Source organism: Callionymus lyra, chromosome 5 (assembly GCF_982586985.1).
Source record: "Callionymus lyra chromosome 5, fCalLyr1.hap1.1, whole genome shotgun sequence".
Classification (NCBI taxonomy): domain Eukaryota; kingdom Metazoa; phylum Chordata; class Actinopteri; order Syngnathiformes; family Callionymidae; genus Callionymus; species Callionymus lyra.
Window position 1 is genome coordinate 1,644,752 of NC_141822.1, and position 27,992 is coordinate 1,672,743.

General features: G+C 45.8%; 2 protein-coding genes across 2 annotated transcripts in view; both read left to right on the forward strand.

Moving 5' to 3' along the window:
• On the forward strand, positions 1-7,594 carry sptlc1 (serine palmitoyltransferase, long chain base subunit 1; the record flags this gene model as incomplete). Its single annotated transcript, XM_087792309.1, is given in 9 exon segments — positions 1-113; positions 196-285; positions 582-689; positions 3,015-3,110; positions 3,305-3,401; positions 3,465-3,519; positions 4,647-4,764; positions 6,342-6,415; positions 7,209-7,594. Coding segments are annotated over 9 exon segments (845 nt in total), but the record flags the coding sequence as incomplete, so codon positions are not given.
• An 8,169-nt stretch (positions 7,595-15,763) lies between these two features.
• Positions 15,764-27,992, forward strand: part of ror2 (receptor tyrosine kinase-like orphan receptor 2) — a 60,103-nt gene continuing 47,874 nt past the window's right edge. The window contains exon 1 of the mRNA XM_087790424.1: positions 15,764-15,852. Within this exon, the coding sequence (XP_087646550.1) occupies positions 15,783-15,852 (70 nt within the window). The 5' untranslated portion in view covers positions 15,764-15,782. The remainder of the gene's footprint in view (positions 15,853-27,992) is intronic.

Here is a 27,992-nt window from a genome sequence, read left to right on the forward strand (position 1 = left end):
TCTCCATCCAAAAAGGCCTTCAAGCCTCACGAAGCTTCATCAAGTACTTCAAGCACAACGACATGAACGACCTTGAGCGTCTGCTGCGAGAGCAGGAGGTCGAGGACCAGAAGGTTGGAGATGTTTCTGGACCAACGTTTGATTGAACGACGTGACTCTCGTCGACACTCTGACCCGAACACCTGTTCTCCTCAGAACCCTCGCAAGGCTCGAGTGACGCGGAAGTTCATCGTGGTGGAAGGACTTTACATCAACACGGCCGACATCTGTCCTCTGCCCGACCTGGTGAGACATGAACACGTGATCGAGAAGATGTTTGAAGCAACTCTGTAGGCCTGAGATCGACGGATCCAGTGAAGGAAATATGTTCGACTCTAACGACCTTCAACACACACAGTGTCGCACACATTCAAGTCCAAACATCTGAACAAAACTCTTTGAATATGTTGAAATATTTTTATACTTTTTAATTCAAGCAAAAACCACTGAAAGGCGCTTCCGCTACTGTTGTTTCTGGCGCCACCTACTGTAGAGTTGGCGTAAGCGTTCCTTCGATGACGTGAATGTTTCTCCTGTTTCAGTTGAAGCTGAAGTACAAGTACAAGGTCAGGATCTTCCTGGAGGAGAGCATGTCCTTCGGCGTCCTGGGGGATCACGGCAGAGGCGTCACCGAACACTTCGGCGTGAACGTGAGTCATGTGACCGGAGCTGCGCCGATATTAATGCAATGTTTTTTTGACTTTCACATAAAAATGTAGCCGCGAGTACAGAAGTGAAGGTCCGAGGGTTTAAAGAAGGAAAACGATGATATTAGTTTATTTCAACGCTTCTGTGTCGACATGATGGTAGAAAAGTATCTCTTCTAACGCTCAGTCTCGCGGGACTTGCATCGGTTTTCCCGACAAACTGAGCGACATCAGAGAGGAGCCGCCGGCGCGTCGTGATATCACCAAATCAATAATAAATCCACCTCCTTGTACACACAACACTTTATAAATGACGCTAACAACTTAGCTCGTTAGCATAAGGTGAAGACGGACACACAACACTTTATAAATGACGCTAACAACTTAGCTCGTTAGCATACGGTGAAGACGGACACATAACACTTTATAAATGACGCTAACAACTTAGCTCGTTAGCATAAGGTGAAGACGGACACACAACACTTTATAAATGACGCTAACAACTTAGCTCGTTAGCATACGGTGAAGACGCACACATAACACTTTATAAATGACGCTAACAACTTAGCTCGTTAGCATACGGTGAAAACGCACACATAACACTTTATAAATGACGCTAACAACTTAGCTCGTTAGCATACGGTGAAGACGCACACATAACACTTTATAAATGACGCTAACAACTTAGCTCGTTAGCATACGGTGAAGACGGGCACATAACACTTTATAAATGACGCTAACAACTTAGCTCGTTAGCATACGGTGAAGACGCACACATAACACTTTATAAATGACGCTAACAACTTAGCTCGTTAGCATACGGTGAAGACGGGCACATAACACTTTATAAATGACGCTAACAACTTAGCTCGTTAGCATACGGTGAAGACGCACACATAACACTTTATAAATAACGCTAACAACTTAGCTCGTTAGCATACGGTGAAGACGCACACATAACACTTTATAAATGACGCTAACAACTTAGCTCTTCTAAGCAAACAACTGAGACGAGATGAAAAGTTCTTACAATATGTTGCTTTAACAAAGGAGGTTGAAAGAGACGAGTGACTGGATCACTAGTGTTTGACTAGATCACAAGTTAGTATTACTTCACTGGATCACTAGTGTTTTACTAGATCATAAGTTAGCTTTACTTCACTGGATCACTAGTGTTTGACTAGATCATAAGTTAGTATTACTTCACTGGATCACTAGTGTTTGACTAGATCATAAGTTAGCTTTACTTCACTGGATCACTAGTGTTTGACTAGATCATAAGTTAGCTTTACTTCACTGGATCACTAGTGTTTGACTAGATCATAAGTTAGTATTACTTCACTGGATCACTAGTGTTTGACTAGATCATAAGTTAGCTTTACTTCACTGGATCACTAGTGTTTGACTAGATCATAAGTTAGTATTACTTCACTGGATCACTAGTGTTTGACTAGATCATAAGTTAGTATTACTTCACTGGATCACTAGTGTTTTACTAGATCATAAGTTAGTATTACTTCACTGGATCACTAGTGTTTGACTAGATCATAAGTTAGTATTACTTCACTGGATCACTAGTGTTTGACTAGATCATAAGTTAGTATTACTTCACTGGATCACTAGTGTTTTACTAGATCATAAGTTAGTATTACTTCACTGGATCACTAGTGTTTGACTAGATCATAAGTTAGTATTACTTCACTGGATCACTAGTGTTTGACTAGATCATAAGTTAGTATTACTTCACTGGATCACTAGTGTTTGACTAGATCATAAGTTAGTATTACTTCACTGGATCACTAGTGTTTGACTAGATCATAAGTTAGTATTACTTCACTGGATCACTAGTGTTTGACTAGATCATGAGTTAGTATTACTTCACTGGATCACTAGTGTTTGACTAGATCATGAGTTAGTATTACTTCACTGGATCACTAGTGTTTGACTAGATCATAAGTTAGTATTACTTCACTGGATCACTAGTGTTTGACTAGATCATGAGTTAGTATTACTTCACTGGATCACTAGTGTTTGACTAGATCAGAAGTTAGTATTACTTCACTGGATCACCGTGGATATACTGAGCCGAGACAGGTCGTCATAGCAACCGAGCCTAACACAGTTCACAGACGGACGGAGACGTAAACAACAACGAGACATAGAAGTACAAACTGAAAACTTTACACTGATTGATCAAAGTGATCATTTAATAAATGTTTGATAATAAAACGCAGTTTCTAAATGATTTAAAGGTTTAATTTCCACAAGCTTTCCTCCAGGTTCTTCTTGAACATGTTGATCCTCAGACCTTCTGGTGTTTCTCCTCAGATCGACGACATCGACCTCATCAGCGCCAACATGGAGAACGCGGTGGCGTCCATCGGAGGATTCTGCTGCGGACGCTCGTTCGTCATCGACCACCAGGTGCTTCACTGAGAATGTTCCTCTGGTCTGGAGCTCATCAGAACCTTCTGGTTCCACCATCAAGTCCCAGAATAGACCTGTTTCTTTACCATCTGAGCTCTTTGAAGGCCAGGAATAGCCTGATGGTCCTGGTGAACTCCACCCAGACTGTGGCTTCTTGACTCATGACTGTGGTCCTCACATGTGTCTGGCAGCGTCTCTCGGGTCAAGGCTACTGTTTCTCCGCCTCACTTCCTCCCATGCTGGCGGCCGCCGCCATCGAGGCCCTGAACATCATGGAGGAGGATCCAGGTGATCCACGAGGATCTGCTCGCAGAAGGTCTTGAACCAACTCATGAATGTTGTTTGTTGCAGAGATCTACTCCGTCCTGAGAGGGAAGAGCAAGTCAGTGTTCCAGGCTCTGAGCAGGTAAACAACCAAGAACCTTCTGCTTCACCTGAACCTGAAACTACTTTGATGTCCTTATCTCTGTATCTGTGTGTCTTTCTATGTGTGTCTTCATGTGTGTCTTCATGCGTGTCTTTGTGTGTGTCTTTCTATGTGTGTCTTCATGTGTGTCTTTCTATGCGTGTCTTCATGTGTGTCTTTGTGTGACTTCATGTGTTTCTACATGTGTGTCTTCATGCGTGTCATCATGTGTGTCTTTCTATGTGTGTCTTTCTATGCGTGTCTTCATGTGTGTCTTCATGCGTGTCTTTGTGTGTCTTAATGTGTGTCTTCATGTGTGTCTTCATGTGTGTCTTCATGCGTGTCATCATGCGTGTCTTTGTGTGTCTTAATGTGTTTCTTCATGTGTGTCTTCATGTGTGTCTTCATGCGTGTCATCATGTGTGTCTTCATGCGTGTCTTTGTGTGTCTTAATGTGTTTCTTCATGCGTGTCATCATGTGTGTCTTCATGCGTGTCTTTGTGTGTCTTAATGTGTTTCTTCATGTGTGTCTTCATGCGTGTCATCATGCGTGTCTTTGTGTGTCTTAATGTGTTTCTTCATGCGTGTCTTCATGCGTTTCTTTGTGTGTCTTAATGTGTTTCTTCATGCGTGTCTTCATGCGTTTCTTTGTGTTTCTTAATGTGTTTCTTCATGTGTGTCTTCATGTGTGTCTTCATGCGTGTCATCATGTGTGTCTTTCTATGTGTGTCTTCATGTGTTTCTTCATGTGTGTCTTCATGCGTGTCTTTGTGTGTCTTCATGTGTGTCTTCATGCGTGTCTTCATGTGTGTCTTCATGCGTGTCTTTATGTGTGTCTTCGTGTGTGTCTTCATGTGTGTCTTCATGTGTGTCTTTCTATGTGTGTCTTCATGTGTCTTCGTGTGTGTCTTTTCATGTGTGTCTTCATGTGTTTCTTCATGTGTGTCTTCATGCGTGTCATGTGTTTCTTCATGTGTCTTCATGCGTGTCTTCGTGTGTGTCTTCATGTGTGTCTTCATGTGTGTCTTTCTATGTGTGTCTTCATGTGTCTTCGTGTGTGTCTTTTCATGTGTGTCTTCATGTGTGTCTTCATGTAAACTTGCTAACCTGCTAACTTGTGTGTTAAGGTGTCCTGGTCTCAAGTTAGTCGGTGAATCCTTCAGTCCAGCTTTTCACCTCCAGCTGGAGACGAGTCTTGGATCCAGAGATTCTGACATGAAGGTCCTTCGTTCCATAGTAGACTTTGTAAGTGTTTTAGTGTGTGTTAGTGAACCATAACATTATGACCAGGTACAAGTGTGTGTTAGTGAACCATAACATTATGACCAGGTACAAGTGTGTGTTAGTGAACCATAACATTATGACCAGGTACAAGTGTGTGTTAGTGAACCATAACATTATGACCAGGTACAAGTGTGTGTTAGTGAACCATAACATTATGACCAGGTACAAGTGTGTGTTAGTGAACCATAACATTATGACCAGGTACAAGTGTGTGTTAGTGAACCATAACATTATGACCAGGTACAAGTGTGTGTTAGTGAACCATAACATTATGACCAGACACTAGTGTGTGTTAGTGAACCATAACATTATGACCAGACACAGTGTGTTAGTGAACCATAACATTATGACCAGGTACAAGTGTGTGTTAGTGAACCATAACATTATGACCAGGTACAAGTGTGTGTTAGTGAACCATAACATTATGACCAGGTACAAGTGTGTGTTAGTGAACCATAACATTATGACCAGGTACAAGTGTGTGTTAGTGAACCATAACATTATGACCAGGTACAAGTGTGTGTTAGTGAACCATAACATTATGACCAGACACAAGTGTGTGTTAGTGAACCATAACATTATGACCAGACACTAGTGTGTGTTAGTGAACCATAACATTATGACCAGACAGTAGTGTGTGTTAGTGAACCATAACATTATGACCAGGTACAAGTGTGTGTGTGTGTGTGTGTTAGTGAACCATAACATTATGACCAGGTACAAGTGTGTGTTAGTGAACCATAACATTATGACCAGACACAAGTGTGTGTTAGTGAACCATAACATTATGACCAGGTACCTGTGTGTGTGTTAGTGAACCATAACATTATGACCAGACGTGCGTGTGCGCGTGTGTGTGTGTGTGTGTGTGTGTGTGTGTGTGTGTGTGTATGGACCACACAGAGTGTGTGTCCTGCAGGGTCTTCTGTAGAAGTGCCAGCTTTGGCACATGATGCTAATAAGTCTCCCTGGTATGTGGTTCAGATGTTTCACTGCTGAGAAGAACAGAATTCATCCTTCGCTGCACCAACAAGTTGACGTGCCTCTAGTCTGTCTTCATGTGTCTTTTAGTGTGTCTTCATGTGTCTTTAGTCTGTCTTCATGTGTCTTTTAGTGTGTCTTCATGTGTCTTTAGTCTGTCTTCATGTGTCTTTAGTGTGTCTTCGTGTGTCTTTTAGTGTGTCTTCATGTGTCTTTAGTCTGTCTTCATGTGTCTTTTAGTGTGTCTTCATGTGTCTTTAGTCTGTCTTCATGTGTCTTTTAGTGTGTCTTTAGTCTGTCTTCATGTGTCTTTAGTGTGTCTTCATGTGTCTTTAGTCTGTCTTCATGTGTCTTTTAGTCTGTCTTCATGTGTCTTTAGTCTGTCTTCATGTGTCTTTAGTCTGTCTTCATGTGTCTTTTAGTGTGTCTTCATGTTTCTTTAGTGTGTCTTCATGTGTCTTTAGTCTGTCTTCATGTTTCTTTAGTGTGTCTTCATGTGTCTTTTAGTGTGTTTTTATGTGTGTCTTCATGTGTCTTGACTTGTGTCTGTGTAACAGTGCATGGAGAGGGGCGTGGCTTTGACCTTGGCGAGATACCTGGAGAAAGAGGAGAAGTTCCTTCCTCCACCGAGGTAAACAAACATCAGTGTCTTAGTTGATTATAGTTTAAATTGTTTGATTAAAGTTGAAAATTGTTTGATTATAGTTAAAATTGTTTGATTATAGTTTAAATTATTTGATTCTAGTTGAAATTGTTTGATTTTAGTTGAAAACTGTTTGATTCTAGTTGAAAATTGTTTGATTATAGTTGAAAATTGTTTGATTATAGTTGAAAATTGTTTGATTATAGTTGAAAATTGTTTGATTATAGTTGAAAATTGTTTGATTATAGTTGAAAATTGTTTGATTATAGTTGAAAATTGTTTGATTATAGTTGAAAATTGTTGGATTATAGTTGAAAATTGTTTGATTATAGTTGAAAATTGTTTGATTATAGTTGAAAATTGTTTGATTCTAGTTGAAAATTATTTGATTATAGTTGAAAATTGTTTGATTATAGTTGAAAATTGTTGGATTATAGTTGAAAATTGTTTGATTATAGTTGAAAATTGTTTGATTATAGTTGAAAATTGTTTGATTCTAGTTGAAAATTGTTTGATTATAGTTTAAATTGTTTGATTATAGTTGAAAATTGTTTGATTCTAGTTGAAAATTGTTTGATTCTAGTTTAAATTGTTTGATTATAGTTTAAATTGTTTGATTATAGTTGAAAATTGTTTGATTCTAGTTGAAAATTGTTTGATTCTAGTTTAAATTGTTTGATTATAGTTTAAATTGTTTGATTATAGTTGAAATTGTTTGATTCTAGTTGAAAATTGTTTGATTCTAGTTGAAATTGTTTGATTGACTCTGACTGTGTTGCAGCATCCGAGTGGTCGTGACCGTTGAGCAGAGCGAGCTCGAGATCCAAACTGCAGTGTCTTGTATCCACGAAGCTGCCTCGACTCTGCTGAAGTGAAGGTTGTCGGTTCAACTCCAGAGCGAACACAGATTAACGTCTTTTAAATCACTTTTTTGTTCACAATGATTGCCTTAATTCTCCCGATCTCTGTTGTTACATCACGTCCTGCGGAGGTTCTGATCCACTTCCTGCGGGCGTGGAACCCTCAACCACACGTTCATATCCAGACCAAAGAGTCGTTTCTTACTGACATGAGTTTTAGCCGTTTTTGTTGTTTTTACGTGACTTTGTGTGAGAGGTCGAAGCATTTCTGACGTTTCTATGAAATACAAAGAAGATTCACTCACGACTCGTGTGTTGATTTGTTATCGTTTGTGTGTTTGTGTTCTTTACTCGTGACTTTCCTCACACGTCGTCTCCTCCACAAACATGTGTTAATAACTACACAAGTTTAGTCAGTAACACATGTTGTCGTCACTTTGTAAGATTTAATAGAAGAATTTAAATCTCGTTGTTCAAGTGTCGACGTCAACACTCGGGTATGAACACGTGTGTTTGTGTGTTTGTCGCCTCAGGCTGCACTTTTAGTGTGTGCGTGTGTGTGTATATATATATATATATACACACACACACACGCACACGTACATTCATACATGTAGACACACACATATATATATATATATATATATATATACACACACACACACGTACATTCATACATGTAGACACACACATATATATATATATACACACACACACACACGTTCATTCATACATGTAGACACACACATATATATATATATATATATACACACACACACGTACATTCATACATGTAGACACACACATATATATATATATGTATGTGTGTTTGTGCGTCTGTGTAGATGTATGTGTGTGTGCGTACATGTGCGAGTTTGTGTGCGCACGTGTGTGTACATCTGTGTGTGTGTGTTTTGTAACCCAGGGTGTGTGTAAAGCTCCTAGTGCAGTAGCCTAGAGGTGCTTGTAGCTCACTAGCCCCCTCTGGAGGTGTGAAGAGGAGTCTGGTGAGCCTCCAACAGTACAAAGACTCTCCACCAACAAGACTCCTGCGGTGCCTCCACGCGGCCACACAGGTTAACTTGGTAAACCTTGCAATCCCAGGCTAAACTGTAGGGGGTCTGGGAGCAGCAGTGGGCCCCAGAGATGTGGTGTGCAGGCCCACCAGCCAGTGGTCATGCCCTGACGCCATCAACCACTGCACAAGCTATGGGCAAGTAGACCCACTGCCATGTGGGTTAGTCTTTTGAACTGGAGGCTAAGAGATCACACCCCAAAAGAAAAGCATGTGTTGGCGGTGCAACAAACGCATGCAGCCTCCTGCGGCTAGGTTGGGGAGCTGGTCGTCTTGGGCTTACCCACGCCACCAGACCTACCCCATATGGAGAAGATGTTTCTACTGGGTATAGCGCCCCTTAGAGCACTGAAAATATTCTTTTGCACAGGTATCCACCTATGACCACGGTGAACTTACCTGGATCCATATCTGGTCAAAGTCTGGCGGTGATGGGGTTTCTGGCGACGACAGCAGGCTTCAATAGACTGGGAGGTCCTAGTCAGACCCTGCACGTCAGCGGCACAGGGTATAGGTCGCCTATAGCTGGGGCTGAGTGGCAGATGTTCTCGGCAGAACCCTGTAGGACTGAGCAGACCCTATACAGGGACCACACTGTTCATCTCAAGCAAGGAAGGGCCTAGTAAAGGTCGCCTGAAATGACCCACTAGAGCAGGGGTTGTTCCAACACTTTCCGACACATTTTGACCAATCAGGTGTCTAAGGAGTCTAATCAGTTGATTGTCAGTCTGGTGTTGCTTGTTTCAGCTGAAACCTCATTGGTAAAATCCTTGAATTATCTTCATAATCTCAGGTACTACGAGTTGGTGCGAAGCCCTCTAACAGCTTCGCTATTGGTTTAAACCCAAGGCAAAGCCCGACGGGATAAATGTACCCCCAGCTGGAAGCCGCTCCTGAAGCAGCATCGCTAAGGCCCCGCCTGCCCAGGATCCAAGTCCACTGGAGCCGTGGGCCTCGAGGGGGGCACAACAGCACGCAAAACCGTATGAGCTACTGATCCCGCCGTCACGTCAAGGAGAGGCCTTAGCAAAGGTTGACGTGGACGGCCAAGAAGCAGCTGAGCAGATGTCCTCTGCTGCCACACCAAAAGAGCCACTGAGGCTGCCACGCCACGGGTGGAATGTGCCCTCAGTCCGCTAGGAGCAGATCCACCGCTGCTTGGTAGGCCCTGATAATGGCCGATCTCACCCAATGAGAAAACCTCTCGGAGGAGATCGCCTCATCCTATCGGCATCTACCGTGGCACATGAATAGGGCATCAGAGTGCCTAAACACAGCTATCTGCCGGAAGTAACAGGCCAAAGCCCTCACTGGACACAACAGGTGAAGACGTTCCTGACCCCGGTCCGAGTGGGGAGGCGGGTGAAAGTCCAGCAGCGTGATGGTCGTCGCCCGGAACAAAGAACTCAGAATCTTCGGGCGGAACGCTGGGTTAGGACGCAATGACACCAAAGACTCCTCGGCGCCAAAGGAAAGACACTCAGGGCTAATGGAGAGAGCACAAAGCTCACTCGCTCCCTTCGTGGTCATCAGTGCCAGAAGGAGCGATACCTTGAAAGACAAGATATCCAGTGGGACTTTGTCAAGAGGCTCGAAGGTCGGGCCTGTGAGAGAGTCCAGTACCAACTGGAGATCCCACTGAGGGCTGGAAGACATTGCAGGAGGTCGAAGCCTGCAGGCACCCCATAAGAAACGCGCCACCAAAGGGTGGGCGCGAGCCGAAGCACCCTCAAACCCGACATGCTTCGTCGCTATGGCTGATGCGAACACTCTCAGTGTCGCCACAGTCCGTCTGCTATCCAGCAAATGTTGCAGTAGTGACGGGGCCCGGGCATTCTCCACAGCTGGAGAACGCCCACTCAGCTCGTCCTGTGCAGGAGCCAAACTTTGAGAGGCCGGCCCAGCACAGGGGGGGATGTCAGAGTCCCCCCTGCCTGACACAGGGCAGTGGGGGCCCAGGGGATGGCCCACGGGTCCCCGACCGCCAAGCGCACCAGCTCTGGGAACCAGAGCGCCCCCGGGGAGTCTGGCGCTACCAGTATTAACCTCAGCCCCTCCCGCCTCGTCCTCTGAACTAAGGGGAGGAGGAGCCACGGAGGAGGGAAGGCTAACAGTAGTCCAGCCGGCCAACTCGAGTTGGCTAAAGCGTCCACGCCTAGTGGGGGGCAATCCGATGCCCTGAGGGAGAACCAGAGAGGACATTTTAAGTTCTCCTTGCTGGCGAAGAGGTCTGCCACTAGGTGACCGAAGCGAGACCATATCTCGGCTGCCACTGCCTCGGACAGACCCCATTCGTCCTGGACAGCCCCCCTCAACAGTCTGTCCGCTACTGCTCTGAGAGAAAGCAGGTGACGGTCTGCCCACAGCCAAATCTTCTTTGCCAAACTCAGAAGGGGATGGGGATCTGACTCCACCTTGGCGATTTACGTACACCACGGCGGTGGAGCTGTCGGATAGCACTAGGACGTTGGACCGTGACAGTTGGGGAGAGAGGTGAAGCAGGACGTTGTAAATTGCCTTTAGCGCTAGCCTGTTTATGTGTCTGTACACTGGTCTGTTCCAGACCCCGCTGGCATAGGCCTGACCCGATGTGCCTACCCAACCTGTCAGAGAAGCGTCTGTGAACACCTGAGTGTAATGAAACGCAACCCAATGGAACTCTTCGTCTGAGGTTGGCTAGAGAGTTTCAAAAACTGGATGTCCTGCAAAACCCGAGCGGGAAGGCGCACTTTTTCGACCCTGTTCCCGCTTGAGGTCTAGCTTGAGACGACCAAACCATCTCTGAAGCTCCCTCATATGCAGCAAGCCCAGCGGAACTACCGTGTGAGCTGCTGCCATGAGCCCCAGGAGGGACATAACAGTGCCTGCTGTCGTCACATGACGCCGAGCTTCCAGCAACTGTGTTGTCAGTCAGAGAATGTGCTGGATACGCATGTCCGGGAGGCGTATCCCTCCTCTGTGTTCAACATTACCCCAAGATAAACTAACTGAACTGGAGTCATAGCGCTCTTGCTGAGGTTCACCGTGAACCCTAGGGAATATAGGAATAGAGGGGGAGGAGGGCTCCCCCGAAAAGATGCCTCGCCGCCTCTGCGTCGTCGCCGCTGCTGGTCCCTCGGCTGCCGACTCTGCTGCGGCTGCTGGCTCCCCGGGGGTTCTTGGCAGGCATGGTATTGGTCAGACCAACTAAACAACATGGGGCTCCTGACCCTCTGTTCCGAGCACAACCATAAATAACACCATCTTCCTGCAACAGAACAAATATAAAACATCATGGATAAAGCCACGCTCCAAACACTGGCACCTGATTGATGACATCATTGTGAGGCCCTGTGACATCACGGACGTTCTCCTAACCCGGGCCATGTTGGTGCAGAATGTTGGACAGATCATCGCATGATAATGACCAAGGTCCTCATGAAAGTGCCCCCTATGTGGAAACTTGTACCCAGTAGGAGGAGCTTATACTGTGCCCGTCTAGAACATGCCTGTTACTGAAGTAAAGTAAAGCCTGAAGTCTGTTACTGCGGCTCTCCAGGAAGCATCAGCCCAAACATTTGGATTCCAAAGCAAGAACCATCAGGACTGTTTTGATAACAACTCAGATCCATCCATAACCTGCTAGGCAGCACAAGGCACATCAGGAAACCCTGAATAAACCTCTTCAGCAGCGGCAGACAGAGATGACAGAGAGCACGACGGGAAGTGCAGAGAACTTTGCGGACCATGAAGAACGAATGGTGGACGGAGAAGGCACGTGAAACTCCTGCCCAACAAGTCACTGCATCACTCCCTGAAAACAGCAGATGGGCTTAAAGACCAGGATAGTTTCCTAGTAAAGACCAGGATAGTTTCCTAGTAAAGACCAGGGTAGTTTCCTAGTAAGGTGAACATTTAAACACCTCCTAAATCAGGACTCTGATGCAGATGTGACACCATCTTGGAAGAACTGCCTGAATTCCCCCCTATGGACAACCTTAGCCGTTCCTCCATCCTTCCTAGAAGTTCTGTCAGCTTCACCTGAAGGATAAAGTCTGCAGGCTCTGATGAAGTCCCTGCAGAACGGCTGGAACAGGGAGAGTATTTGGGCACGAGAACATTCCACCACTAAATCTCCAAGGTACGGGTTGATGAGAATATGCCACAGCAATGTAGAGACGCCACAGTTGTCACTATATTTAAGAACAAAGGAGATAAGGCTGTCTGTGGTAACCATAGGGTCATATCACAAGGTCGTGGCCAAGGGGATGCTTCAAATAAACAACATCACTGAGCCAATGCTTCCTGAGTCGCAGGTGGGTTTAGGAAGAACAACAGTCCATATGGTGCATGAGCAATATCAAGACCTGTTCATGGCTTTTGTGGACCTCTCCAAAGCCTTGGACACTGTGAAGCGAGATATCTTGTGGGACGTCCTGCTCCTAGTTGGTTGTTCCATCAAATTTATAAACATCATCCGTCAATTCCATGATGGACTGACATCTAGAGCATCAATAAGAGGCCAAGAGACTGACCCCAGTGCGTACAGGGGTCAAGGGTGTGACTGGCACCAGTAACATCTTCCTCTGATGCGTCACCTTCTCCACAAGGATGTTGAAGACAAGAGTCACAGTAGCATATAGAATGGATGGAAACCTCTTTAATATCAGGAGACCACAGGCAACAACCAAACTACACAAAGATACTTGAGTTGCAGTGTGTGGACGACTCTTGTATCTCACTCTCACAAGATCTCCAGTCTGGACTAGATGCAGCAGCAGGACCTACAGCAGGACGGGACTGACCATCAACAAGACAGAGGTCATCTGCCAGTGGAGCAACATCTACTCACACCCCTGTCTTCACTGTGTCAGTGGAACATCTTTCAAATACCTGGAGATCATTGTGTCCGAGAGTCGCTCACTGAGATCCTGAGAAGAACAGGCTGTGAAAGTATGGAGGCCACACTCGCTCATGGTAACTAGTCTTTCTCGCTGGTTAGTTATTGATCCTTAAACACATAGTAACTAGTCTTTGTCGCTAGTTAGTTATTGTTTCTTAAACACATAGTAACTAGTCTTCCTTGTTGGTTAGTTATTGATCCTTAAACACATAGTAATTAGTCTTTCTGGCTGGTTAGTTATTGATCCTGAAAGACATAGTTACTAGTCTTCTTTGCTAGTTAGTTTGATCCTGAAACACACAGTAACTAGTCTTTCTGGCTGGTTAGTTATTGATCCTTAAACACGTAGTAACTAGTCTTTCTCGCTGGTTAGTTATAGATCCTGAAATAGAAACAAGTCTTTCTCGCTGGTTAGTTATTGATCCTTAAACACATAGTAACTAGTCTTCCTTGTTGGTTAGTTATTGATCCTTAAACATATAGTAACTAGTCTTTTTCGCTGGTTAGTTATTGATCCTTAAACACATAGTAACACATCTTTCTGGCTGGTTAGTTATTGATCCTTAAACAAATAGTAACTAGTCTTTCTTGCTGGTTAGTTATCGATCCTGAAGTAGTAACAAGTCTTTTTAGCTGGTTAGTTATTGATCCTTAAACGCATAGTAACTAGTCTTTCTCGCTGGTCAGTTATCGATCCTGAAATAGTAACGAGTCTTTCTTGCTGGTTAGTTATTGATCCTTAAACAGATAGTAACTAGTCTTTCTTGCTGGTTAGTTATTGAACCCTAAATATATAGTAACTAGTCTTTCTTGCTGGTTAGTTATCGATCCTGAAATAGAAACGAGTCTTTCTCGCTGGTTAGTTATTGATACTTAAACAAATAGTAACTAGTCTTTCTTGCTGGTTAGTTATCGATCCTGAAGTAGTAACAAGTTTTTCTTGCTGGTTAGTTATTGATCCTTAAACGCATAGTAACTAGTCTTTCTCGCTGGTCAGTTATTGATCCTGAAATAGTAACAAGTCTTTCTTGCTGGTTAGTTATTGATCCTTAAACAGATAGTAACTAGTCTTTCTCGCTGGTTAGTTATTGATACTTAAACAAATATTAACTAGTCTTTCTTGCTGGTTAGTTATCGATCCTGAAGTAGTAACAAGTCTTTCTCGCTGGTTAGTTATTGATCCTTAAACGCATAGTAACTAGTCTTTCTCGCTGGTTAGTTATCGATCCTGAAATACTAACGGGTCTTTCTTGCTGGTTAGTTTTTGATCCTTAAACACATTTCACTGGTTAGTTATTGATCCTTAAACACATAGTAACTAGTCTTTCTCGCTGGTTAGTTATTGATCCTTAAACACATAAAATCATTCTCTTGTCTTGTTTAACCTGGACTTCATCACTGAACCTAAGCCTTTGGCTCAGAGGTCTCAGAGGCGTGTCATCTCAGCTGATACTGCAGACAGTTTTTTTTGCTATGTTTGACTCTTTCCTTTGATCACTTAACATGTTTGATTCACTGTTTCACTGATCATTGTGTTGAAATACTGGATCAAACCTGTTAAATCGAACTTGAAAATTAAGAAAAAATGGTGTCCTTGGACAAATGAAGATCTCCTGAGTCTGAAGAGACTTTGTCGAAAGACTGAGCGTCTCTGGAGGTAAACTTGAGGTGCACAGACTTCACCTCAGGGATCTGATGTCTTCTTACAATGAGATGGTGGAAACTGCTAGATCTGATTACATCATGAAACTGGTAGCAGCAAATAAGAAAAAACCCAAAGTTTTATTTGACACGATTAATTCTCTCGTGTCTCCTGCTCCTCAAATCACGCCGGTCTTCTGTGAAGCTGACAGCAATGATTGTTGAGGTTTTTACTGACAGAATTAAATTGATCAAAGAGAAAATCTCCCTTTTGTGTGGAACCCCTACTGTCTCTGAGCCCCTCTCCTCCTCTTGGTCTTCCTTCAATGCTGTATCTTTGGGTTATATTTCAGCACTAGTGAACAAGATGAAACCCTCCTCTTGCTCAGATGACGTCCTTCCTTGTAGGCTTTTTATCAAAGTATTTGATGTAATTGGGCCCTGGGTTACAAATATGGTAACTAGTCTTTCTCGCTGGTTAGTTATTGATCCTTAAACACATAGTAACTAGTCTTTCTCGCTGGTTAGTTATTGATCCTGACAAAGTGTTTTTAAACCAGTGACTGATGAAAGACGTTGATTTGTTCAACGTCAGTAGAAGATAAGTGTTAAAAAGCTCTTCAAGATTAAAAATGAATCGGTTCACACAAAACATGTTTGAAAAACTATTTATTAATGTTTTTAGATGGAAATAAATCACGTGTTTGCATCAGTTTCGGGGCCAGTTGTGTGTTTCATCCACCAGAGGGCGCTGTTCGCTGCTCTTGTCGTCCAGGCAGATCTCGCGCTCGCGGCTGCCGCGCAAGTCTCGCGGGATCTGAGTTGAACCGCATCTGGTCCGAGCTCGGACTCCAGTGACCGGAGCGAGAACCTGAGAGTCTCACCTTTGGCGCCATCATGGACAACCTTCTGCGGATCTTCTTCTTCTTCTTCTTCTTCTTCTTCTCCTCCAGCCGCAGATGCTTCGGTGAGTTTGTTCGAGATTTTTCTTAACTTTAGAGAAACTTTTCTACTTTTCAATGTTTCTCCAATAAATGCTCAAATATTGACTCGTTCGCGGAGAAACAACTGGATCTAGTTAGTGAGTTGGTTTATTTAGTTTAATTAGTTTGGTTAGTAAGTGAAGGTGTTTTGAACGTGAAGCTCTTCATCAATATATTGATTTATTCACTTAAACATCATTTATTTCAACAACTTGTCCTTCAATTGTTTGTTGCGCTTTTAAGAGAAGAAGAAGAAGAAGAAGAAGAAGAAGAAGAAGAGGGGGAGGAGAGGTCTTTGTTGACGTGTGTGTGTGTGCGCGTGCGTGTGTGTGTCTTCATGCTGAGTGTGCGCATTTGTGTGTGCGTGTCTTCATGCTGAGTGTGTGTGTGGGTGTGCGTGTGTGTGTCTTCATACTTAGTGTGTGTGTGTGACTTCATACTTAGTGTGTGCGTGTGTGTGTGCGTGTGAATGTCTTCATGCTGCGCGCGTGTGTGTATCTCACTGTTTTTGTGTCACTGTGTGTGTGTCTTACTGTGAGTTTGTGTGTGTCTCACTGTGTGTGTGTTCCATAATGCTGTGTGTGTGTCTCACTGTGTTGTTGTGATGCTGATGGTTGTGTAGCTCCAGTAGTGTGTTGTTGTGATGCTGATGGTTGTGTAGCTCCAGTAGTGTGTTGTTGTGATGCTGATGGTCGTGTAGCTCCAGTAGTGTGCTGTTGTGATGCTGATGGTTGTGTAGCTCCAGAATTGTGTTGTTGTGATGCTGATGGTTGTGTAGCTCCAGTAGTGTGTTGTTGTGATGCTGATGGTTGTGTAGCTCCAGTAGTGTGTTGTTGTGATGCTGATGGTTGTGTAGCTCCACTAGTGTGTTGTTGTGATGCTGATGGTTGTGTAGCTCCAGTAGTGTGTTGTTGTGATGCTGATGGTTGTGTAGCTCCAGTAGTGTGTTGTTGTGATGCTGATGGTTGTGTAGCTCCACTAGTGTGTTGTTGTGATGCTGATGGTTGTGTAGCTCCAGTAGTGTGTTGTTGTGATGCTGATGGTTGTGTAGCTCCACTAGTGTGTTGTTGTGATGCTGATGGTTGTGTAGCTCCAGTAGTGTGTTGTTGTGATGCTGATGGTTGTGTAGCTCCAGGTGACGACAAGTCTTTGTCGTTATGTTAAGTGAGTGAGTTTCTCCGCGGGGGTGAATTCCTGCCGAGGTCTTGCCCAAGAACAGCAGCATTTGTTATGGATGAAGTTTCACTCAAGGGTTCAATCCTTGAATTCTTGACTTATCTCTGGATCTGAAGATGGTCCTGCAGAGAACCTGAAGATCTTGTCCTTATATGGTCGTCAGAGGATCAGATCCTGACGCTCGTGTGATGTTCACGAGTCACTCTTGGAGGATCAGGAGAGAGTTGAAGGTTCTACTCTCGTGTGATGTTCACGAGTCACTCTTGAAGGATCAGGAGAGAGTTGAAGGTTCTACTCTCGTGTGATGTTCACGAGTCACTCTTGAAGCATCAGGAGAGAGTTGAAGGTTCTACTCTCGTGTGATGTTCACGAGTCACTCTTGGAGGATCAGGAGAGAGTTGAAGGTTCTACTCTCGTGTGATGTTCACGAGTCACTCTTGAAGGATCAGGAGAGAGTTGAAGGTTCTACGCTCGTGTGATGTTCACGAGTCACTCTTGAAGGATCAGGAGAGAGTTGAAGGTTCTACTCTCGTGTGATGTTCACGAGTCACTCTTGAAGGATCAGGAGAGAGTTGAAGGTTCTACGCTCGTGTGATGTTCACGAGTCACTCTTGAAGGATCAGGAGAGAGTTGAAGGTTCTACGCTTGTGTGATGTTCACGAGTCACTCTTGAAGGATCAGGAGAGAGTTGAAGGTTCTACTCTCGTGTGATGTTCACGAGTCACTCTTGAAGGATCAGGAGAGAGTTGAAGGTTCTACGCTCGTGTGATGTTCACGAGTCACTCTTGAAGGATCAGGAGAGAGTTGAAGGTTCTACTCTCGTGTGATGTTCACGAGTCACTCTTGAAGGATCAGGAGAGAGTTGAAGGTTCTACGCTCGTGTGATGTTCACGAGTCACTCTTGAAGGATCAGGAGAGAGTTGAAGGTTCTACGCTCGTGTGATGTTCACGAGTCACTCTTGAAGGATCAGGAGAGAGTTGAAGGTTCTACTCTCGTGTGATGTTCACGAGTCACTCTTGAAGGATCAGGAGAGAGTTGAAGGTTCTACTCTCGTGTGATGTTCACGAGTCACTCTTGAAGGATCAGGAGAGAGTTGAAGGTTCTACTCTCGTGTGATGTTCACGAGTCACTCTTGAAGGATCAGGAGAGAGTTGAAGGTTCTACTCTCGTGTGATGTTCACGAGTCACTCTTGAAGGATCAGGAGAGAGTTGAAGGTTCTACGCTCGTGTGATGTTCACGAGTCACTCTTGAAGGATCAGGAGAGAGTTGAAGGTTCTACGCTCGTGTGATGTTCACGAGTCACTCTTGAAGGATCAGGAGAGAGTTGAAGGTTCTACGCTTGTGTGATGTTCACGAGTCACTCTTGAAGGATCAGGAGAGAGTTGAAGGTTCTACTCTCGTGTGATGTTCACGAGTCACTCTTGAAGGATCAGGAGAGAGTTGAAGGTTCTACGCTTGTGTGATGTTCACGAGTCACTCTTGAAGGATCAGGAGAGAGTTGAAGGTTCTACGCTCGTGTGATGTTCACGAGTCACTCTTGAAGGATCAGGAGAGAGTTGAAGGTTCTACTCTCGTGTGATGTTCACGAGTCACTCTTGAAGGATCAGGAGAGAGTTGAAGGTTCTACTCTCGTGTGATGTTCACGAGTCACTCTTGAAGGATCAGGAGAGAGTTGAAGGTTCTACTCTCGTGTGATGTTCACGAGTCACTCTTGAAGGATCAGGAGAGAGTTGAAGGTTCTACGCTCGTGTGATGTTCACGAGTCACTCTTGAAGGATCAGGAGAGAGTTGAAGGTTCTACTCTCGTGTGATGTTCACGAGTCACTCTTGAAGGATCAGGAGAGAGTTGAAGGTTCTACTCTCGTGTGATGTTCACGAGTCACTCTTGAAGGATCAGGAGAGAGTTGAAGGTTCTACTCTCGTGTGATGTTCACGAGTCACTCTTGGAGGATCCGGAGAGAGTTGAAGGTTCTACGCTCGTGTGATGTTCACGAGTCACTCTTGAAGGATCAGGAGAGAGTTGAAGGTTCTACGCTTGTGTGATGTTCACGAGTCACTCTTGAAGGATCAGGAGAGAGTTGAAGGTTCTACGCTCGTGTGGAGACGTCTTTAAGTCTGAAGGTCAGTGGAGGAGGAACGTTGCTTGAGTTGTTGAGGGGGCAGCACAGGTCTCGCAGCAGGCCTCGTGTCTTCAGGAGAATTGAACCAACAACCTCGTCCAGTTGAACCTTGTGAGCCCATGACCTTCTTCAACTCTACTGGCTTCAGCAGAATCATAACAAGTGTTTTGTGTGTGTGTTGGAGGCAGGAAGTGTGTGTGTGTGTGTGTTCGGAGGCAGGAAGTGTGTGTCGGGTACTTGACCATGAACAAGCGAGTCAGAGGTTCAAGCTTTGCCGCCCAGCCTGTCAATCACAGCCGTCCACGACACAGAACAATAAAATTCAAACACACTGAATCATTTACTGGAAACTCTGGACTCACTCCAGCATCTGAAGAAGAAACACTCACACAACATCACAACAACACAACCATGAGTTCACGCAGACACACACGTGTGTGTGAACCTTCATGACTCACACCTGCTGTGAAGTCCAGGAGACCAACAAACACACACAAGTGTTTCCTCAGACGTTCATGAATCAAAACTGTTTCACTCGTGAACGCACACGTCATCGTCAGCTGGAGTGTGTTAATGAAGTGAACACACACACACCTGGTGTGAACACACACACCTGGTGTGAACACACACACCTGGTGTGAACACACACACATGATGATGTCTAGTCTTTGTGTGATCATCAAGATCTTGAAGCCAACACGAGTCACTAACCTCCCATGATGCCTTTCTCCACACGGCTCCGTCTACTGACGGCTGATTGGTCGATACAGTTGACCAATCAGCTGAAGGTGATGTCAATCAAAGTCTAGACCAGAGTTCTATGTATTGTTGACTTTTGTGTTGTTGTTTCACATCTGAAGATGTTAATGTTATCATTAGACACAGATTTCATGATAATATTCTACCAGCAGGTCTGTGTGCGTCAAGAGTGTGTTGTGTGTGTCAAGAGTGTGTTGTGTGCGTCAAGAGTGTGTTGTGTGCGTCAAGAGTGTGTTGTGTGCGTCAAGAGTGTGTTGTGTGCGTCAAGAGTGTGTTGTGTGCGTCAAGAGTGTGTTGGGTGCGTCAAGAGTGTGTTGTGTGCGTCAAGAGTGTGTTGTGTGCGTCAAGAGTGTGTTGTGTGTCTCAAGAGTGTGTTGATACGTGTCAAGAGTGTGTTGTGTGCGTCAAGAGTGTGTTGTGTGCGTCAAGAGTGTGTTGTGTGTGTCAAGAGTGTGTTGATACGTGTCAAGAGTGTGTTGTGTGCGTCAAGAGTATGTTGTGTCCGTCAAGAGTGTGTTGTGTGCGTCAAGAGTGTGTTGTGTGTGTCAAGAGTGTGTTGTGTGCGTCAAGAGTGTGTTGTGTGTGTCAAGAGTGTGTTGGGTGTGTCAAGAGTGTGTTGTGTGCGTCAAGAGTGTGTTGTGTGTGTCAAGAGTGTGTTGTGTGTGTCAAGAGTGTGTTGTGTGTGTCAAGAGTGTGTTGATACGTGTCACGATACAAGGATACGATGACTCTTGACGAAGTCGTAACTACTTTCATTTGTTTTCAAACCAAAATATGTCCAAACATCAGCTTTAAAAGCTGCTGGACTCACTGTATCCTCTTGTCCTCAGTCATCAATCTTCCTTTAGCTGCGGAGGACATGCTGCCATCTAGAGGCCGGAGGTTTAATGGCACACAAAAACAAACGTGACGACGACACAAATATAAACCATAAGATAAAGTTAAACGTTCACAACATATGGCGAACACTGACTCTACCTGTCCTCTGGGTGCCCGTAATGTTCCTCCATCTGCGCGTCAGAGCAACAATCCAGGCTTTGTTCACCAACTAATTGCTTGCTGACGACGAGCACTCAGACGAGTGTGAACCTCTCAGGAAAGACTTCAGTGTTGACATACATGGAGCTGCAGACACACACACACACACACACACACACACACACACACACACACACACATACACACATACACACACGCACGCACATACACACACACACACACACACACACACACACACACACATACACACATACACACACGCACGCACATACACACACACACATACACACATACACACACGCACGCACATACACACACACACATACACACACACACACACACACACACACACGCACATACACACAACCCCCAACTCTCTACGACACTCTGGCAGAGTAACATTCCTGGACGAAGGTTAATGAGTGACTACACAAGGAGTGAAGGACTTGATCATGATCTGCTGAAGGTGAAGGACTTGATCATGATCTGCTGAAGGTGAAGGACTTGATCATGATCCGCTGAAGGACTCGACCATGATCTGCTGAAGGACTCGACCATGATCTGCTGAAGGTGAAGGACTTGATCATGATCTGCTGAAGGTGAAGGACTTGATCATGATCTGCTGAAGGTGAAGGTCTTGATCATGATCTGCTGAAGGTGAAGGACTTGATCATGATCCGCTGAAGGTGAAGGACTTGATCATGATCCGCTGAAGGACTCGACCATGATCTGCTGAAGGACTCGACCATGATCCGCTGAAGGTGAAGGACTTGATCATGATCCGCTGAAGGACTCGACCATGATCCGCTGAAGGACTCGACCATGATCTGCTGAAGGTGAAGGACTTGATCATGATCCGCTGAAGGACTCGACCATGATCCGCTGAAGGACTCGACCATGATCTGCTGAAGGTGAAGGTCTTGATCATGATCTGCTGAAGGTGAAGGATTTGATCATGATCTGCTGAAGGTGAAGGTCTTGATCATGATCTGCTGAAGGTGAAGGACTCGACCATGATCTGCTGAAGGTGAAGGTCTTGATGATGATCTGCTGAAGGTGAAGGACTTGATCATGATCCGCTGAAGGTGAAGGTCTTGATGATGATCTGCTGAAGGTGAAGGACTTGATCATGATCCGCTGAAGGTGAAGGTCTTGATCATGACCTGCTGAAGGTGAAGGACTTGATCATGATCTGCTGAAGGTGAAGGTCTTGATCATGATCTGCTGAAGGTGAAGGTCTTGATCATGATCTGCTGAAGGTGAAGGACTTGATCATGATCCGCTGAAGGTGAAGGTCTTGATCATGACCTGCTGAAGGTGAAGGACTTGATCATGATCCGCTGAAGGTGAAGGTCTTGATCATGATCTGCTGAAGGTGAAGGACTCGACCATGATCTGCTGAAGGTGAAGGTCTTGATCATGACCTGCTGAAGGTGAAGGACTCGACCATGACCTGCTGAAGGTGAAGGACTCGACCATGACCTGCTGAAGGTGAAGGACTCGACCATGATCTGCTGAAGGTGAAGGACCACAGCAGCAGCTCCACAAAGTAAACACAGCAACAAGGGCCGCATGTGTCGGCGCAGCAACAGTAACGAGGAGGGATTGAATGAACATGTGCTTGTTATCAGCGAACACTGGAGGCTTCAGGAGCGAGAGGCGACTGTCAGGACGAGGAAGTGACTTCACTCTCGAGGACCTGATGTTTCCAGAGAAGATCTTGGATCCAAAGTGACTCGAGTCTCTACGACGTTACAACATCTACTGTTTGTCTTCAAACCTTTGAGTTCTCGTCACAAACATGTCCAGAGAAGAACATGAAGCTCTGGAGGTGTGTGTGTGTGTGTGTGTGTGTGTGTGTGTGTGTGTGTGTGTGTGTGTGTGTGTGTGTGTGTGTGTGTGTGTGTGTGTGTGTGTGTGTGTGTGTGTGTGTGTGTGTGTGTGTGTGTGTGTGTGTGTGTGTGTGTGTGTGTGTGTGTGTGTGTGTGTGTGTGTGTGTGTGTGTGTGTGTGTGTGTGGGTGTGTGTGTGTGTGTGTGTGTGTTTAACACAAACAAAGAAACACACAAACACAAACATCTTGATTCTAGTAACATCTCAACACACCAGTGTAGCACAAGTTCAACACACTTTAAACACACACTGATGGAAACAAACTTCAGAAGGATTCACACGACCATCAGTTGATGTCCAGCCTCGTGTGTTTCTGAAGCTTCATCTCTGGCCAGGACGGAACATCTGAGCTGGTTCTGATGTTCTCTGTCGTTTAGACGTTTGAACCAAGATGGATAATATTCTGGAGACGGACTCGTGGAAGGACCTGCTTGTGTGTAGAAGTCTGGTGTGGAGGTCCAAGAACGTTCTGGTGTGGAGGTCCAAGAACGTTCTGGTGTGGAGGTCCAAGAACGTTCTGGTGTGGAGGTGCAGGAACGTTCTGGTGTGGAGGTGCAGGAACGTTCTGGTGTGGAGGTGCAGGAACGTTCTGGTGTGGAGGTGCAAGAACGTTCTGGTGTGGAGGTGCAAGAATGTTCTGGTGTGGAGGTGCAGGAACGTTCTGGTGTGGAGGTCCAAGAACGTTCTGGTGTGGAGGTGCAAGAATGTTCTGGTGTGGAGGTGCAGGAACGTTCTGGTGTGGAGGTCCAAGAACGTTCTGGTGTGGAGGTGCAGGAACGTTCTGGTGTGGAGGTGCAAGAATGTTCTGGTGTGGAGGTGCAGGAACGTTCTGGTGTGGAGGTCCAGGAAAAGAGGAGGTGCAGGAACAGAGGAGGTCCAGGAACAAAGGATGTCCAGGAACAAAGGAGGTCCAGGAACAAAGGAGGTGCAGGAACAGAGGAGGTGCAGGAACAGAGGAGGTGCAGGAAAAGAGGAGGTGCAGAGGAGGTGCAGGAACAGAGGAGGTGCAGGAACAGAGGAGGTCCAGGAACAGAGGAGGTGCAGGAACAGAGGAGGTGCAGCAACAGAGGAGGTCCAGGAACAGAGGAGGTGCAGGAACAGAGGAGGTCCAGGAACAGAGGAGGTGCAGGAACAGAGGAGGTGCAGCAACAGAGGAGGTCCAGGAACAGAGGAGGTGCAGGAACAGAGGAGGTCCAGGAACAGAGGAGGTGCAGGAACAGAGGAGGTCCAGGAACAGAGGAGGTGCAGGAACAGAGGAGGTGCAGCAACAGAGGAGGTGCAGGAACAGAGGAGGTGCAGGAACAGAGGAGGTGCAGGAACAGAGGAGGTGCAGCAACAGAGGAGGTCCAGGAACAGATGAGGTGCAGGAACAGAGGAGGTGCAGGAACAGAGGAGGTCCAGGAACAGAGGAGGTGCAGGAACAGAGGAGGTGCAGCAACAGAGGAGGTCCAGGAACAGATGAGGTGCAGGAACAGAGGAGGTGCAGGAACAGAGGAGGTGCAGGAACTGAGGAGGTCCAGGAACAGAGGAGGTGCAGGAACAGAGGAGGTGCAGGAACAGAGGAGGTGCAGGAACAGAGGAGGTGCAGCAACAGAGGAGGTCCAGGAACAGATGAGGTGCAGGAACAGAGGAGGTCCAGGAACAGAGGAGGTGCAGGAACAGAGGAGGTGCAGGAACAGAGGAGGTGCAGGAACAGAGGAGGTGCAGGAACAGAGGAGGTGCAGGAACAGAGGAGGTGCAGGAAAAGAGGAGGTCCAGGAACAGAGGAGGTGCAGCAACAGAGGAGGTGCAGGAACAGAGGAGGTGCAGCAACAGAGGAGGTCCAAACACTCAAAGAACAGTCGGCGCAGGCGTCGCTCCACATTCCCACTTTGAAGCTGCGCATGCATGACGTCCTTCAGATCCAGAGAAGATGCTGGAATGTGAAAGTTGTGGAAGGCGTCGCACACGAGCGACAGACGCAGCATCATCTGTGAAGACAAATATCTTCTCAACTTCCTGCGTTTGTGTCGAAAACAAACCACACACGTTAGCATGTTAGCGTGTTAGCATGTCCTCGGTCTGGGACCCATTAGAGTCAGAGTTCTGGGACTAATTACAAGAACGCGGGACATTCCCATGGTTAGAGTGAGTTGTGTTCATGACTGGAGCGTGTGTGTGCGTGTGTGTGCGTGTGTGTGTCACGACTGGAACGTGTGTGTATGAGTGTGTTAGTGTTAGTGAGTGTGTGTGAGTGTGTGTGAGTGTTTGTGTGAGTGTGATTTTGAGTGTGTGTGAGTGTGTGTGTGAGTGAGTGAGTTGTGTTCACGACTGGAACGTGTGTGTATGAGTGTGTTAGTGTGTGTGAGTCTTTGTGTGAGTGTGATTTTGAGTGTGTGTGAGTGTGATTTTGAGTGTGTGTGAGTGTGTGTGTGAGTGAGTGAGTTGTGTTCACGACTGGAACGTGTGTGTATGAGTGTGTTAGTGTTTGTGTGAGTGTGATTTTGAGTGTGTGTATGAGTGTGTTTGTGTAAGTGTGTGTGTGAGAGTGTGTTTGTGTGTGTGAGAGTGAGTGTGTGTGTGTGAGTGTGTGTGAGTGTGTGTGAGTGTGAGTGTGTGTGTGTGAGTGTGAGTGTGTGTGAGAGTGAGTGTGTGAGTGACACACACACTCACTCTCACACACACACTCACATAAGTGTCGTTCACTGGTGTTGCTCGACAACATGCTTCTGAGCAGAGACTGACGGAGGAAGTGAACTCATGTCGTTTCTTCTTCGTTGAATATCGAACCATCGAGTCGACATCACAGCTGACATGGTGTCGACCTCTTTGTCGTCGCTTTACACGTTCATGCCACGCGTGAGATCAAACGCACAAACACGTCGAGCCGTAAAACAAGTACACAAATCACAGGGTAATGAACACAAATGAATCGCAGGAGATTGTTTGGAACATGAAGTTCAAGTGAGGAAGTCGTTTGTGGTTCTTAGGATTACGAGCTTCGTGGTCGTCAGACGGCGGGGTTTGTGCGCTATGTTGTGTCTCCACACACACACACACACACACACACACACACACACACACACACACACACACACACACACACACACACACACACACACACACACACACACACACACACACACACACACACACACACACACACACACACACACACACACACACAAACACACTCTCACACACACACTTACACAAACACACTCATACACACACACACACACACAGACACACAGACACACACACAGACACACACAGACACACACAGACACACACAGACACACACAGACACACACACAGACACACACAGACACACACACACACAGACACACAGACAGACACACACAGACACACACAGACACACACACACACACACAGACACACACCACACACAGACACACACACACAGACACACACACACACACACACACACACAGACACACACACACACACAGACACACACACACACACTCAGACACACACACACACACACACTCAGACACACACACTCAGACACACACACACAGACACACACACACACACAGACACACACACACACACTCAGACACACACCACACACACACACACACACACACACACACACTTCAGTCGTTCCATGTCTGACGTCTCAACATAATCCGACTGTTTGCTAAGAAATAGTTTGATTAGTTTAAATTCCTTCACAGTAACTTGAAGACGTTGTTAGATGTTAGTGTTTGAAAGTTAACTCTTTGTCATTAGTTTCCTCTTTTTTATCAGCTGATCATTATGACATCATCGTTCTTATCATTTGGATCGATGTGTCCATCGTGTGTCGCTCGTGTTTAATCTTCCTTATAATCTGAACCGTCTTGACCTTCACTGTGTCTGGACCCGAGTCTGGACGCGAGTCTGGACCCGAGTCTGGACCCGAGTCTGGACCCGAGTCTGGACCCGAGTCTGGACCCGAGTCTGGACCCGTGTCTGGACCCGAGTCTGGACCCGAGTCTGGACCCGAGTCTGGACCCGAGTCTGGACCCGAGTCTGGACCTGAGTCTGGACCCGAGTCTGGACCCGATTCTGGACCCAAGTCTGGACCCAAGTCTGGACCCGAGTCTGGACCCGAGTCTGGACCCGAGTCTGGACCCGAGTCTGGACCCGAGTCTGGACCCGAGTCTGGACCTGATTCTGGACCCGAGTCTGGACCCGAGTCTGGACCCGAGTCTGGACCCGAGTCTGGACCCGAGTCTGGACCTGATTCTGGACCTGATTCTGGACCCGAGTCTGGACCCGAGTCTGGACCTGATTCTGGACTTGTCTTACTTTACTGTGTATATACTGTATATATATGTATCTATACATATATATATATGTGTATATATGTATAGATACATATATATACAGTATATAAATCTATAGATATATATGTATGTATACGTTGGTCTGAGCCGTCGGAGCTTCTGGAGGTGATTCTCCATCTGGTTCTGAAGGAAGTTCTTCCACAGCGAGGAGGACGTTTCTCTTCCTGAGTCAGTTTCCATCTCGACTCCAGCATCTCCGTCTCTCAACTGGTCTGGATTTATGGTGTTAAGGGCAGACGGGGGTTGGTAGGTCTCGTGATTCCCACAGACCAGAGTTCCAAAGACACCAGAAATGCTGGTTATTAACAGGAACCATTGAATCCTGGAGGAGAAGAACCATTGAATCCTGGAGGAGAAGAACGATTGAATCCTGGAGGAGAAGAACCATTGAATCCTGGAGGAGAAGAACGATTGGATCCTGGAGGAGAAGAACGATTGAATCCTGGAGGAGAAGAACCATTGAATCCTGGAGGAGAAGAACCATTGAATCCTGGAGGAGAAGAACCATTGAATCCTGGAGGAGAAGAACCATTGAATCCTGGAGGAGAAGAACCATTGAATCCTGGAGGAAAAGAACGATTGGATCCTGGAGGAGAAGAACCATTGGATCCTGGAGGAGAAGAACTATTGGATCCTGGAGGAGAAGAACCATTGAATCCTGGAGGAGAAGAACGATTGGATCCTGGAGGAGAAGAACGATTGGATCCTGGAGGAGAAGAACCATTGAATCCTGGAGGAGAAGAACGATTGGATCCTGGAGGAGAAGAACCATTGAATCCTGGAGGAGAAGAACCATTGAATCCTGGAGGAGAAGAACGATTGGATCCTGGAGGAGAAGA